Source organism: Glycine max, chromosome 3 (genome assembly GCF_000004515.6).
Source record: "Glycine max cultivar Williams 82 chromosome 3, Glycine_max_v4.0, whole genome shotgun sequence".
Taxonomy (NCBI): domain Eukaryota; kingdom Viridiplantae; phylum Streptophyta; class Magnoliopsida; order Fabales; family Fabaceae; genus Glycine; species Glycine max.
The window spans coordinates 32,957,335-32,973,474 of record NC_016090.4 but is presented as its reverse complement, the minus strand read 5'-3'; the positions used below and the strand labels follow the sequence as shown (position 1 = coordinate 32,973,474).

At 32.7% G+C, this 16,140-nt stretch overlaps 1 protein-coding gene and 1 pseudogene across 1 annotated transcript; one reads left to right on the top strand and one right to left on the bottom strand.

Moving 5' to 3' along the window:
• Positions 1–5,520: 5,520 nt before the first annotated feature.
• Positions 5,521–6,391, bottom strand: LOC100792115 (ethylene-responsive transcription factor 2). Its single transcript, XM_003520380.5, has one exon. The coding sequence runs from the start codon at positions 6,171–6,173 to the stop codon at positions 5,580–5,582; it is 594 nt and encodes a 197-aa protein (XP_003520428.1). The 5' UTR covers positions 6,174–6,391; the 3' UTR covers positions 5,521–5,579.
• A 4,471-nt stretch (positions 6,392–10,862) lies between these two features.
• The window catches only part of LOC102660860 (very-long-chain aldehyde decarbonylase CER1-like), a 29,832-nt pseudogene continuing 24,554 nt past the window's right edge, over positions 10,863–16,140 (top strand).

The window sequence follows — 16,140 nt, the reverse complement described above, 5'->3', positions numbered from 1 at the left end:
CTCTTCCAAGACATTTAAAGCACTTTATAGAGCTAGTTTTCTCTTGCATACTAGCCTTAGGGTCTTGCTTTTCTATTGTCTTCCCCTTATCATCTTTGGGCTTAGAAGGTCTCACCCCTAAGATGCCTTGACCTTGGTCTTTCTTTGGATAAGAGTGAGAGCCATAAGATTTTGATGTAGACTTCTTTTTAAGTTGTTGCTCTACCCTTATTTCCCAATCTAAGTTAGCCTCTACATTGTCCTTCCCATGGAAGTATGAGAGTTTAATGTTAGCCTCTTGAGGCTTTCTTTCCTTTTCTCTTCTATGGGAGTGAGGTCTAAGATGTGACATATGCCTTCCTTCGTAATAGTCACAAAGTTCTTCACTTAGGCTTTTGCAAGAGTTATGACTACTATAGGAGGCATGTTTTTCTCTTTTCATTTCTTTCATTATTTTTCTTCTTTCTTCCTCTCTTATTTTCTTTCTTTCGTCTTGACTTATTTCTTCCACTCTTTTTTTTCCTTTTTCTTTTCTCTCTTGTTTTTCTTTCCATAACTTGAGGGAACTCAACTCATCTAAGATTCTAGATAAAGGGTCTTTATGACTAGTACCCTTGCCATTAACACTAGATGAATGATGACTCATGTTGGTTCCTAAGTTGTGGTTCTTTCTTGTTTGAGGTTTGAAAACAAAAGGTAAAAGAAACTATGGTTGAAACTAGCCAAAATAAACACTAAAAGAGGTGTGAAAGATAAGGTAAAAAAAACTAATTGGTAAAATGCAAGCTATCTAGGCGATTTGACAATGGAAGGTAAAAGAAATAAGCTATGAAAGTAAGCAAGAAATGTAAACTAGGTGAATCCTAAGAGTGTTTGGATGACCACATTCAAGGTTCCCAACAAAACACTCACTATCCTAAGCAAAAATTGCCTAAAATTATTACACACAAATGGAAGTTTGGTAACCTATTGGAGGCTCCCAACACACTTCCAATGAAAGGCCTTTTTGTTACAAAAACTTGAAAGCAATGAAGGTAAGTAAATTGCAAATTACAAAATTACAAAATGGTCCTCAATTTTGGTGGTTGTTCTCTCTTTGGTGATTCACTCAATTTGGAGTGCTTCTTAGTCCAATAGCTCTTAAGGTGGTTGGCCCCTTGCTTCTGGACTCAAATTCTTCAAGGGATGGCACCAATCCTCCTTCCAATTCCCTATATGGCAACCCACAAACAAGGAAACAAAGAGACAAGCAATAACCAAAGACCAAAAAAATGAAATGAAAGCTAAACCAATGGAGTTTTAACAAGACAATTTTTCAAGGATTATTCAACAATTAAAGCAATGAAAAGGACATAGAAGCAAGCTAGGACTCAAAGAGAAACTTAGAATGGCTCTAGAGTAGAGTAAAAAAAACTGAAAAAAAAGACTCAACAAAACTCTAGCTTTGGCACTTGTCTTCACACTAATTTTGAATTGAAATTTCCAATTATAGAATAAATTTTGAGCCAAAACAACAAGCACCCTTCCCTTTCACCTTTTTTTTCTGGATACTGATTTTCCTGCCAACTTGTGCGATTTTTCGTATTTTTTCCTTTTATCAAAATCACTTTTTTCTTTTTTTATAACTTGTTTCCAGATGTCTAGAAAATTCAGTAAAAATTTCAGCTCAAAATTCGAAGTAACCAATTCTCAATAATTTTTACAATTTTGTATGTCCAAGCTGCCAGCACCAGCGATTTGTTTCTTTAAGCATGGTATATTGATTGCCTTGGGCTTACTTTCAACCTTCCTATGTATGTTGAACTCACTAGGATTGTTTACCACAGTTTTAGGAGTTCAATATTCACTTAGGATCAACATTTCAGCCAACAATTCAATCACCAAAACTCAAATTCACAATGGACACAATCATAAAGAAACCTAAAAGTTCAAGAAAAGGTTCACAATCAAAGACTCTCTAAGAATTTTGCATGAACATGTTAAGGACTAATTAACATGAAAGATTTGACTCAAATCAAATAATAGGCTAAAAGAATTTCATACACTCATGAACAAATGAGTTAGACAAAGAAACAAGAAAATAAAATTCAGCACAACATAAGAAATCTTATGTGACAAGTTTCATGACTAGACATGACTTCTATGACAAAACTACAATAGGTGAACAAGTCACTCTAGATTTTTGAGGTTTTCTTCTACTTTAATATTTTTGTAAGAATTTTATGGTTTAGGTTTCAGCCACAAAAAATAACAAGACAAAACTCAAAGGAACCTAAACTCAACACAATTCATGGTTCAAGAACAAGAACAAGAACAAGAAATTTGAACCATAGAAAATCAAATCTAGCTTCTATAGCAAGTTTAATCGGTGGAAACTCTAAAGAATCATGTTAACAACATTTAGAAAAAGACATGTGAGGAGATACATGGAGAAAAATGAAGAAACAACAATGGAAGAGAAGGTAAAGAAAAAAAATTAATGGAGGTTTAAGGAGCACCTACTTGAAGCACTTGTGCTCTGATACCACTTGATGGAAGCTTGCTTGTGGAGCTTCTATGGAAGCTGGATCTTTGAGCTTCAATGAGGTCCTTCAATGGTGATTTTTCACCATGGAGATGCAGCGGAAGGCAAAGGAGAAGAGGATAGGGGAGGCACCATCCACTAGGGAATAAGCCAAGGAAGAAGGAGCTTCACCACCAAGAATTGCCTTGGATAAGAAGCTTGAAGAGGATGCTTTAATGGAGGAAAAGAAAGAGAGAAGGGGGGGAGCACGAAATTGAAGGAATAAAAGAGGGAAAGAAGTGGAACTTTGAAGTGTATCTCATAAGACTTTCATTCATCAAAGTTACAACAAGTGTTACACATGCTTCTATTTATAGACTAGGTAGCTTCCTTGAGAAGCTTTCTTGAGAAAACTTCCTTGAGAAGCTTCTTTGAGAAAACTTCCTTGAGAAGCTAGAGCTTAGCTACACACACCCCTCTCATAACTAAGCTCACCTCCTTGAGAAGCTTCCTTAAGAAGATTCCTAAAGAAGCTAGAGCTTAGCTACACATACCTCTCTAATAGCTAAGCTCACCTCCTTGAGATGAGAAGCTAGAACTTAGCTACACACCCCCTATAAGCTAAGCTCACCCCCATGACAAAAAACATGAAAATACAAAAAAAATTCCTTACTACAAATACTACTCAAAATGCCCCGAAATACAAGGCTAAAACCCTATACTACTAGAATGGCCAAAATACAAGGCCCAAACGAAGGAAAAACCTATTCTAATATATACAAAGATAAGCGGGCTCATACTTAGCCCATGGGCTCGAAATCTACCCTAAGGCTCATGAGAACCCTAGGGCCTTCCCTTGGATCTCTAGCCCAATCTACTTGGAGTCTTCTACCCAATACCCTTGCGGGATAGAATTGCATCAACGACCGATGTAGAATTTCGGACATTCTACATCGGTTATTAGGACAACCGATGTAGAATATTTTACCATGATCGGGTTTCATTCTACGACATTTCTCGACCAAGACCGATGTAGAATTCTGGATATTCTACATCGGTTATTAAGACAACCGATGTAGAATGGTCAGAATTCTAAGACGGGTATCCCTTGAGACCTGTCTTTGAACCGCGACATTCTAAGACGGTCGAGCAACCGATATAGAAAGACGCGTGTGTTTCAACGACGCCGACTACAATGACGCGTGATAACCGATGTAGAAAGACGCTTTTAACCGATGTAAAAAGATAATTTTCTAGTAGTGTGGATTCACATCGAACCTATCTTATTTAATAAATAAATCATTCTATTTTTTTCTAAAAGTTTAAAAACCCAAAATTAAATCAAGGCTGTAAGAAATGGCTAACCTTTTTTTTTCTTGGCAAAATTGTTATGAACAAATCTGCAATTGTTTGATAAAAGTCCTTCAAAATTAAAGAACCGAAAAATAGAGACCAAGCTAAGAAAGTTGAGAATCCTCTATTTATTGAATGAATTAAAAATGTACAACAATGTCTACATGGAACTCCTATGTATCTATTTATATACATCAGTCATAGCTTGGTTACAACTCAAACTATGACTGACAACACTAATGGGACACGTGTAACATCTATTGTGACTAAAGTCTAAGTCACTTATCTAACACCAATCAATTGACTTATTATTAAGCAAATCAGCTAGCTTCTTCCTTTTCTTTGACCCTTGTGGCTGTGAGCTATCTTCCGTTGCCGGCAAAGGTGGCAAACATGGCTCCGGCGAGTTTAGGTTCATATTATAAGCTATACTCCGACTATATTTGTTGTTGATATAAAGTTTTTACTGCTCAATTTCTTAATTTAAAAGATTGGCAAAATTTGACAGTGGAGGAAAAATATCTACTTCAATAACCACTGATGTAACTTTAAAAAAAGTGGAGTTAACTATTAAGGGCAAGATTGAACACCTTTTGATTCGTTTCACATATTTGGTCAAATTAAAAGATTTAGAGAATTTAGTAAGATAACCCAAATATAGTACTAAGCACGTTTGAGCTATATCAATTGATTTGTTCGTCAATAGTCATCAATGACCAATGATCAGACTCACTTTATTACTTTTTTTTTCTGAACATTTAATTTAGAAAGAGGGAAAACTAGTGCTCCAATGTTTATGGCAGAAAAAATGTTAAGCATTGAAATTCAAAGACCAAGGCAAGCCTCCAGAATACAGACGGAGGAAGAAGCTTAAGACACTGGGGGAAGGAATTTCCTTATCATTTTTTACATATCCTTCTGTTAATACACCTCCAATATATATAGTCATATGCTTTTGCTACAAGACAAAAGCTAATAACAGAATCTCTAAAGCACTAATAGAGAGCACTATAGGACTAACAGAATTACAAATGCATAGAGCACTATTGCTCATAACAGAATAGAGCACTACTGCAGAAACCACTATCGAAATTGGTGCCAAAATCACTAAACATAATCTTTCAAGTGTTGAGTCATTATCTTCCTCTTCCTATCAAAAAACTTACCAGCAACTTATAGAAATATTTTTGTTTATCTCATTTAAAAAGACAAGTGTAAGATCAAACTGCATTGAATTACCTGTCTTGTTTAATAAATAAATCATACTAATATTTTTCTAAGAGTTTAGAAACCCAAACCAAAAGGCAATGAAAAATGGATTATAAAATAGCAACAATGACAAAAATTAATTAAATTATTTTTTGTACAAAATTAGAGGAGGAAAATTTTTCGCGCGTTTTTCATGTTCAAGCCAAAATATCTACTTCAATGACAATTACATACTAACCACTGATGTAAGTTATAAAAAAGAAAAAGGAAAAAAGTCGAATTAACAGTTAAGAGCATGATGGAGCTCTTTCAGATTCGTTTCACTTATTCGCTCAAACCGAAATATAGTTAGTATAAAACTCGTTTGAACTAATTATATGAATTTGTTCATCAATAATCATCCATCAATGAAACAATGACAATTATACTAATATTTTTCTAAAAGTTAAGAACAAATCCCTGAATTTAAGGCAATATAATTAAAATGGTTCATGTTTATTTTATTTTATTCTCTTTTAAACACATTGACAGATGATTAATTTGCTTCATTACAATTTAAACTCATACTTTGGCTTCTGTTCTTGGCTAACCTATTAAGTAAATCAGCTAGGTTCCTCCTTTTCTTCAACCCTTGTGGCTGTGAGCTATCTTCGGTCACCGGCGGCGGGGAAGGCAGGAAACAAGGCTCTGGCGAGTTCGGCTTCCGTGCGGCCACCACACTCACTCTCTCAGGCGGCGCGTGAGATCCAATTAGGTGTGGAAAATTCAACTTTGCTTTACTACCTCTCATCTTGAAACAAGCTCTATCATAAGCTAAACCAGCTTCCTCTTCAGTCTCATACGTCCCGAGCCAAACCCTTCCATTCTTCTTCTTTGGATCCCATATCTCCGCCGCGAACTTCCCCCACGGCCGCCTTCTCACGCCCCTGAAGCGCTTCCATTTCCGAGGCGCGTACACCTCACGCGCTGCCAAAGGCGCTTCCGTGTCGCATGCAAATAATTGAATCACGTCATCGATATGAGTAGGGTTTTGAAACGGATTATTGTTTGGGTGGTCGGAAACATTCATTAGAGTGTGGGAATCATGTTCAAGCTCGTACGATTGTACACAAGAAACATCATTGGTCATGTTTTGGAAGATAATGGTGATGGTACTGTTTTTCTTTTTTTTACCTCGTATGTATGTGTGTTTCTTAGGAGTTAGCTTCGCGGTTTTCGGAAGCAAATGAGTCTGTGTGCTCGAAGAATAATAATGCGTTGTATTTATAGTTAATATACCACTTGGTTTTTCGGTGGTTTTGGGACTGTTTAGGTTAACGAATGACGGTATTCCTCACATATGCTTTTTATACATTATTTTTATGTTGTTTTCTAAATAGTCCTAGATAAGTATTGACTCTGGTAGTAATTATAAGTAAAAAAAAATACATATTTTATATCAATTAAAAAAATTAGGTAACTTCGTTAAATTATATTATTTTTAATTGAAAAATAAATATCATTTTTAAACTATATATCATTCATTAAAATTTAATATTAAACATAAAATATTTTTTTAACTTTATTAAATAAAAGATATTTTGGAGAGTCTTATTAAATAAAGATAAACATAGCTAATTAAAATTTATTTATATTTAAAATATAGAAGATAAGAAATTTTTGTTGCTGTGAGATCGGAGAGAGTAGTTATTAATTAAATATTCAAAAGGAAAATTTACAATTAAATGGTCTTACACACACAATCCTGAAAGAGAGTTTTATCACTTATAAAAATTGTACCTAACCTAAGTAAATTTGTCTTTCAATTTCATGAAATACCTATCTTGTCTCCCATAATTAAAATCTTTAACACTTTTTAATATTAAATATGATCTAAGTATTTTGGTTTAAGAACATCGTATTCGCTGTAGAACTATTTTTGTATAAATGGTATATTTGGTGTCGTAACTAGCTTTTATCTTTCAGAAGGAATTTACAGAATTTTTTAAATATTTTTTAATATTATGAATATTTAAAATAATTAAAAGTGAAAATTTTTATTGAAAATTATTTAATTTTTATTTGAAAAAGTATTTACGTACTAATAATTTTTCTTTACCAAATTACCACTTATAGTTAATATACCAATTAGTTTTATACTCCAAATTACCAAAAAAAGTATTAATAAATAATTTCAAGAAAACTATTTACTTTTAATAAATTAAAAATAATTTTAAGAATAGATTTCAACCAAAATCGTTTAGTTTTTGAAATTTTTTTAATCAATGAAATATATATTAAACGATTTTAAACAAATTTTTTATCCTTTACTAAAAAAATATTTTAAAATAATAATTGATGATATTTTTCAACATCAAATTTAACGATTTACTAAAAAGTATTTTTTATCTTAATAGTGATTAACCAACAGATATTAAGTCTAGTCAACAGGGTTATAGTCCTGTACAGTATGGTGATTCGAATTTTCATGTTCTAGAAGCCTCTAGTTTTCGAATTATTGTTTTTGTTTATTCGAAGGATGGGTAGTTTCTTAGATGCTTCAGTGAATAATTTGGAGTGCAATTCACACTTGAGCTGCCAATAGCTTGTTTTCATTAACCACTTTCTTTTCATTGACAAATAAAAATTCCAAAAGTGTATAATAATGAATTGTTGATACATATTATGAAAGCGTTACGTCATTAATAAAATAGATAAATTATATGAGATATTAAATGATAAATATAGTATAAATTTTAAAAAATCAAGTTAATTAAATTTATTTTAACAATTAAAATATTTTTTTAATTTTTGTTTCACCCTCATTTTTTATTCTTGGAATTAAACGTTTATTTCAAGACTTTTTATTTATTCTTCACGATAGTCTTTGTCGTCCTTGTCCTTCCATGAAAGATAATTTTTAATTCTTTCATTTTTCAATTTTAAACAGATGAATAAACACAATATTGTGCACAGTATACATTCTCTGATTTTTTTTATTTTTATAAAATGCATGTATATCTTACTTGAGATTATCATTTTTTTTGTATAAGATGTAATTTTTTTTATCACCATAACATTGGTACAAACTATCTATCAATTTCATATTTTTACTATGATTAATTTTCATCAAAAAATCTGACTGATCAACTTTAATAGAATTTTCTTTTTTAACCACAATTTATTTGTTTATAAAACTCTCAAACCCGAAACTGTAATTAAGAGAAGTGAATCCACACCACTCATGCCAATTATTGGTAAAGATCATCTTATTTTAGTTGTCTGAGTTAGTAATGGATAATAAAACTGTTTTTTTTTTAAAGAAGACAGTAAAACTTTTTTCACTTTATTGAATGCAATATTTATATATTTAAAGTTTAAACTCAAAATTATTAATTAAATTAGAACAATTTTATGGCGTCTGATCTACATTGTGGGCGGTGGATTAGAATATTTAAGAAGTGAAAGATTTGAAACGTAACAATATGATCCGAGAAACATCCACATGAACTTCGTTTTTTATATTTTACGTTTCAAATTAATCTATCCAATTATTTGAGTCGAATGTCTAATTCTCAGAAATTTTCACGTTTTAAGCAATAACTACGCAGCACGGGACCTAATTCTTGCGTGTAAAAGTCGTGTGATCAAGCATATTTAATTATTTACCATGCCAGTAAAAAAAGAGGCATATGTACCATGAGACAAGTTAATTACTATAAAAATATACTTTTTGTAACTCATCAAGCTGTTTGTTTTTTCTACGCTAATCACTCGTAATTTCCATGATATGGCAATTTCAACGTCTCTCAATGCATAAAAATGATATAGACAACGAGGTCACGGCAATGTGGAATAATGGAAGGAACGTAGAAAACAATGGCATGCCTCTCATTTTAGTTTTAGCTTTTAACTGAGGATAGTAAATGCCAGCGTCCTTGGGAGACAACGGAGCGTCATTTGCGAATAGAAAATAGATTATATATATATATGTATATATATATATATATATATATATATATATATATAACAAAAAGATTATTTTTTAAAAAATTAACTTCATTTCTTTATTTAATTAGTCGTTCTAATAGTAGTACCATATTTTTATTCATTCCATATAGTGTATTGTTTTTATTATATATTAATAATTTCATTTATAATATGAGATCTATTAATTTTTCATAGTCTATGTAAGAATAAATCCATGCTTAAAGTCTTTTTGAAAAGGATTTGTGAGTATTGAATTAATTTTAATTAAGAGAGAGAAAATTTACTTCAATAATATGACAAAGGATGGTGTAACACCTATTCGGGCATGCTTTGTTTTATGTCAATGGAAACTAAATTCATTTCCGTAATATGTTTGGTTAATCTTAAAAGTTCGTCTACAATGAAATTTTATTTGGAAATACAGTTTTGTGGAAGTAAGACTTTGGTTGCTTATGCAAACTCAAATTGCAAATTTAAGTTAAATCCAAACTTAAGTTTGCAAACTTTAATACAAACATGTATTTATTAATAGGGGGCCTACCATTAACCGTTACTTTGATTCGTTAGATTAATTTAATTTCATAGATCATATCCTACAATCATCCACACCATATTACCTCTCACAAGTCTTTTCCCCAGTTAACCATATCGTTGATCATTGTTCGTTGTCGCATGCCAATGATGCTTAACACTGAAAATAAGTTTTTTGGTGTCCAGCAAAGACCATGGTGAAATGGGCATCAAAGATTCAAGATTCGACTAGAAAGGTGCACCTTTAGAGAATGGTGTGGCTGAGGAGCTCGACGTTGACCGTTCTCATGTTAGTTTGAAAGTTGCAATCGGAATAAGATGCACTAACAGATTTAGCAACTGAAGTCGATGGTGTGTGTGAAGAACCACTTCAAATTGAGACACTGCCCAATGATGTACTCATGAGATTGGTGCGACAAGAAGCACTTATCAGTGCTCTCAAATTAGAGATGCCACACGAAATAGTACTATGGAGGAGAGGCCAAGTGGAAGTGCATGTGCTGACTGCGTTCTCAGGAAAAGACAAGTTGTTCGACCACATTGCACCATTTGAGGGCCATAATATTGCTTGGATGAAGAGTTGCTACAAGGGTTCTTTGTTGATTTTGGGTTTATCTATGAGAGCTTTTAGCGAGGTGTCACCGGCAACGATGCAGGGTTCATCGGGGACAACAAGGAGTTCACTTACAACAAAAGTATAGACAAAGAGGGAAAGAAGGTTGAGATATAATAAAGTTTTCAGGGTGCAAAATAATAACAGAAACACAAGATTAATCTAATAGTTAAAATAATGTGGTGTAACCTAAGTCACCTATAAAGTTGGTCTATAGTAGGATGTTTCTAAGGATATTTATATTTTGAAAGGGATTGATCTTTAGCTATTCATCTGAGGACACACATGATATTTGGCTAAGTCCTCTCAAGAATTAAAGTAAAAAAATACACTTGATGAATACAAAAATATGTGTTGGGAATTAAAGGGGGACAATCAAGTAGAGTGGAGACATGCTCCAACTGTCCACTCATCGAGAGGCTTCTTGTGTCTTTGGGAGGAAGGTAAATTCCAGCTTCTTGATTGTGTGGTGGGCAATGGGTTTCTTTTTGTTCAAGGAAGGTGGAATGAAGATCCTTTTTGGTCATCAATATTATTAATGTGTACTCACCGTGTGCGTTAAATGAAAAGAGGATCTTGTACATCTTGAATTTAAAAAGAAAGGTGGGAGATAGAGTGTGGTGCATCATAGAAGATTTTAATCCCATTCTGAATAGTGATGAGAGAGTGGGAAGTAGTGATAGTAGTCAACGAAGATATAGAGAAATGGTGGAGTTTAATGCTTTTATTGATCACATGGAGGTGGTGGAGTTACCTTCGGTGGGAAGAAAGTTCACTTGGGTAACGGCAGCAGGTGGTGCTATGAGTAGATTGAATAGGGCTTTGGTTTCTTTTGAATGGTAGAACTTAGCCTAATGCCGCTTAATATGCTCTTGTATCAATAACTTTTTATGGCAGATGGCGGTGACCACCTTTGTGTCCCTAGCTTATTAACATGGCAATGATGTGACAGTCTATGGCGGACACCATATATATATATATATATATATATATATATAAATTAGACAAAAACAACAAATATATATTAAAAATAGTATAATGACAAATTAAAATTCATAATCAGATGATTGTATTCACATAAAAGTCATAAACATAAATACATAATTAATAAAAACACCAACAAAAAGGATAAATAATAAGCAACCACTAAAAAAGAGTCAATATTAAAGACAATATAAAATTATAAATCTAATAATCATCATTCTTATCTTCATCCCCCTCCTCCAAGTCAACATAATCAATCTCCACATTCTTTAATGGTGTAAATCCTTCAATCTTCTTTTGACAAATTTGCCTCTAATTTCCCTTCCTCACTAGTATTATCTTCCAATACTTCCTTAACTTTAACCATTTTTCCCTTCCTAGTTAAAGAAGCTCCTCCTTTGTCTTTTTTAGAAGCTCTTTGAGATGTTCCCTCTTGCCCTTCTCCATTTTCATGTTGCTTCATTTTACACCTACTATATCTAGGCTTGCCAAGATCCGAAGCACTATAGAAATGTGTCTCCAATTAAGGTCATCATCTTCCTCCTCCGAAACCCTATCTTCATCATCACCATCCTCATCTATCTCACCAAGTAGCCACTCATTACATTCATCAATTTCAGTGAGTCTAATTGGATCAATTTCATTCCTAAGGTTGTATCTTCAATGGAGTGCTTGATTATACTTGACATAGACCAAGTCATGCAATCTTTTATGTTCAAGCCTATTCCTTCTCTTAATATGAACATGGGATAAATACTTAAGGAATAATTATAAGCATGATATGGAATCGACTATTCACTTTAAGAAGCAAACTAATTACTTGCTCAAAGACACTCCAATTGTGTTCACAACCCAAAGCACTACAAGTCAAGTTTAAGATCCTTATAGCTAGTTACTATAAATGGGGAACATTTGAACCATACATTCGCCACCATTGAGCTACAAAGGCAAATAAAGTGTGTTAAACACTTAGCAATTGACTTAAAGAATAAAAATTCAAAAGTTGCATATGTTTGTTTCTTACTTGGGGCAATTTCTTTCCGCATTGAAACAACAATTAGAGTCCTAAACATACCAACCCTCATTTTATCAGATAACAACTACCTCATGTTGATCTTTTCCATCTCTAGATCTCCCACCAACTTAATTATTGATGGCCACATATAGTCCCCTTATAACCTCACCATCAAATGCCATCCGAGGGTTGTCATAGAAGAACTCCAGATTCAAAAAGTGGTTGGCTGCATGTAATGGGTGATGAAGTTGAACATCACATCTTTTATCAATGATTTGAAACACATCCATATATCTGCTTGCATTTTCAAAATACTTCATAATAGTTTTATCTTCTTTGTCCATTGCTTCATATGTGTAGCCCATAGTCATTTTTTTTCTCATTTTCAACAAGTCGAAGCACTTTCACTACATGAGCCATCACTTTGAGAATAAAAACTACATTCTTCCAAAAACTTGGCATCAATATAGTTTTAGTGGCTTCCTTCCCCTTTGTCTCCTTTGTCAACTTGTTTTCATTCCAATAATCTGATACAAACATGGTTCTAAGATTTGTTTTATCTTGGTGAATCCTTTCCATTGAAAGATAAGAAGTTGCAAATTGAGTGATTGCATGCCTCACTAACTCTCTTTTATTTGTAAAGAATCTTAACATACTCAAAGTGCTTATATGGCTATAAATGAAGCCAACAAGAGAGATAACCCGCTGAATTGTCTTCTTTATATTAGGAAGCTTCCCAATATCCTCCAATATCGAGTTTAGTACAATATGCAACACAAGGAGCCCAATAAATTTAGGCCTTTTTCCGTCTAACTTCCTACTGGCATAAACATAGTTCTCCGATTATCTGTTACAACTCGAATAACTTTTTGTTCTCCAATATCCTCCACAATAGAATCAAACAACTCAAATAGTTTATCATCGGTCTTCACACAGTTAGACACATGTATCAATGGACTTGATGGACATTGTCCTATAAGAGGAGTTCACCAAATAGTTAATTATGCTTATTTGCTTCCTATCTGTCCAAGCATTTGAAATTATGGAACACCCAAAAGTTGTCCATTTTTCCACTTGACCCTTCATTGGATCATTAGTGTACTCCGCCTCTTTTTGAAGGAGTGGAACTCTAATGTCATGATAGCTTGGAGGTCACAAATGCTTTCCAAATGCCCAACTTCACGAAGCATGTCCTGAAAGCTTTGCAACTTGATCATATTTAAGGACAACCCAACTTGGTACTTAAATCATGCTACAGATTTGTATACCCTATCTATAGCTTCTTCTTCTTCTTCTTTTATCACAGCTCCCTTATATTGTTGAATGGATTAACATACTACTTGTCAAACTATATAGTTGTTGGGGCATCACGTATTCCATTATGGATAACAGATGGAGTAGTTATGACAATAATTTTTCATATTGGACCAATAGGGTTTCTTTATTACTGGTTACACAGAGCACTTCATCATCACTTCTTGTAATCTCGATACCATTCCCACCATCATTCTTCCATTGTCACAAAGCCCATTACTTGTGAGTCACAATATTAATCTCTTTTAATTTGCTTGTGTAGTTGATGAATGCAAAATGTCAAATATCTTATCACTTTGAATGTCAATGTCCATACTTTCGCACACACTACAATGATGACTTTTGAATGTATTTTTTTTTGTGTGAACGTAGTTTTAGATAAATTTAAAATTGTAATAATAATAAATTTTTAAATTAGTTATTTATGTAAAATATGATTTTTTTTATATTGGTTATGCATGTATGTAACCAATTAATGTAAAAAAATAATACACATAGGTTTGGATGTTTGAACGTTACTTCAAACAAAAAAATGACACATTTTAATTTGTGAGAATAAATTTTTTTGTAGAAAAAAATTCAACTAATTATATATTTATGAGGTCAAAAAATGTATTTTGAATTCAGCCTACTTCTTTAGTTTTGCATGTGTTGTTCGACAGTTTAAATATACGTTGCAAATTATTTGTTGGAAAAAAATCACTCATTAGCCTAAGTATACATTGACTTTGTTTTCTTGTTTGAGTGTATCACTCTTAGAATACATTTCTTGTTCATTAAATTATATTTATGTACAAAAGGATTTACTTCATTTGTTTTTGTTTATTTACTTCCTTAATTAACTTTTAGCAATTTTTTCTTTATCTAATCCCTTTTTCCTTTGGTGCAACTGTCATCCATCCATTTGCTAAGCACATATCACATTTCTTTCTTTTCGCAATTCCCTTGTTAACCCTTGTCTTTAGAAAAACAGCCTCTATGATGACTGTGTTTGGATATGTGACTTACATTGATTTTATGAACAATATGGGTCAATGCAACTTTGAGATTGTTAACATTTTCCCGCTTCTCAAGTATCTCAGTTACACCCATCGTATGTATTTATAGTCTCTCTTCCCGTCTCTCTCTCTCTCTCTCTCTCTCTCTCTCTCTCTATATATATATATATATATATATATATATATATATATATATATATATATATATATATATATATATATATTGTTGCCATTAAACAAAATTGATGTTTATATTGCATTTTTAATTATAGCAAGTAACAAAATATACTCATTATCTTACAGGTTTCACTCTTTGCACCATACCCAATTTAAGACAAATTACTCTTTGTTTATGCCATTTTATGACTACATTTATGGCACCTTAGACAAGGCTTCGGATCAATTACATGATTCAAAATAAAAACGAGACAAAGAAATTCCAAATGTTGTGAACCTAACATACCTTACAACTCTTGAATCTATTTATCATCTTAGGCTTGGTTTTGCTTACCTGGCCTACAAGCCGTATACATCAAAATGACACCTTTGTTTGATGTGGTCAATGACAGCTTGCTCCATGATGCTCAGATTAGTCTATGGTCGTACATTCATTGTGGAGGGGAATCGTTTTAACAAACTTAAGTTGCAAAGTTGGGCAATACCTAAGTACAGTCAACAAGTAAATATCAACAATTTCATTCTTTATAATTATATATGTATTTTTTTTATCAATTTGTTGTATATTTAATGAAAATTATTTAGTATATATAAAATAAAATAGAATATTATTGTTTTTTGTTTGATAATGTCTTCTTAAAATCCTATTGAATATTGCACATCAAGTTGATATGTTTATATTTAACTTTTTGGATGTTGAATGTTATACCGGCTAGATTCAAATCTAATTCGTTATGGAATTGTCTACGAAACTTATTATACAAACCAATAATGTCAGTATTTAACTAACAAGTTAAATTATTACCTTTTCATATGCTTTATTCAATATAATTATTTTAGGGATTAATTATTTCAGCAAAACTTTAATGTAATTTTATGTGATCTCTTGTTTATTATATGACAATATGTAAAATAATATAACTATGCATTTTTTTGCAGTACTTCATGATATCACAAAAAATGCCCATCAACAAAATGATTGAGGAAGCAATATTGGAAGCACACCAAAAAGGCATAAAAGTGTTATGCCTAGGCCTTTTAAATCAAGGAGAAAATCTTAACATTTATGGAGGGTTATATGTCAGTAAGCATCCAAACCTAAGAGTTAAGGTTGTAGATGGAAGTAGTCTTGCACTTGCTGTTGTTGTTCTTAATGGCATTCCAAATAGAACAACTTAAGTATTACTTAGGGGCAAACTCACCAAGGTTACTACAAAATGACCATTCTACATCAGTTAAAACACCCCTTCTACATCGGTTATAACACGATGTCGTAGCCCGCATCGTTGAAAGACCAACACCCTTTTACATCGGTTGTTTGACCGATGTAGAAACACTTCATTCAAAGATAGGTCTGGACCTAAGCCCGTCTTAGTTTCATTAGCAATCTACATCGGTTGTGTTGAACAACCCGTCGTAGAATCTAGCCTATCTACATCGGTTTTTTTGCTACCCGTTGTAGATTCATGGACAATCTACATCGGCTCTCCATATG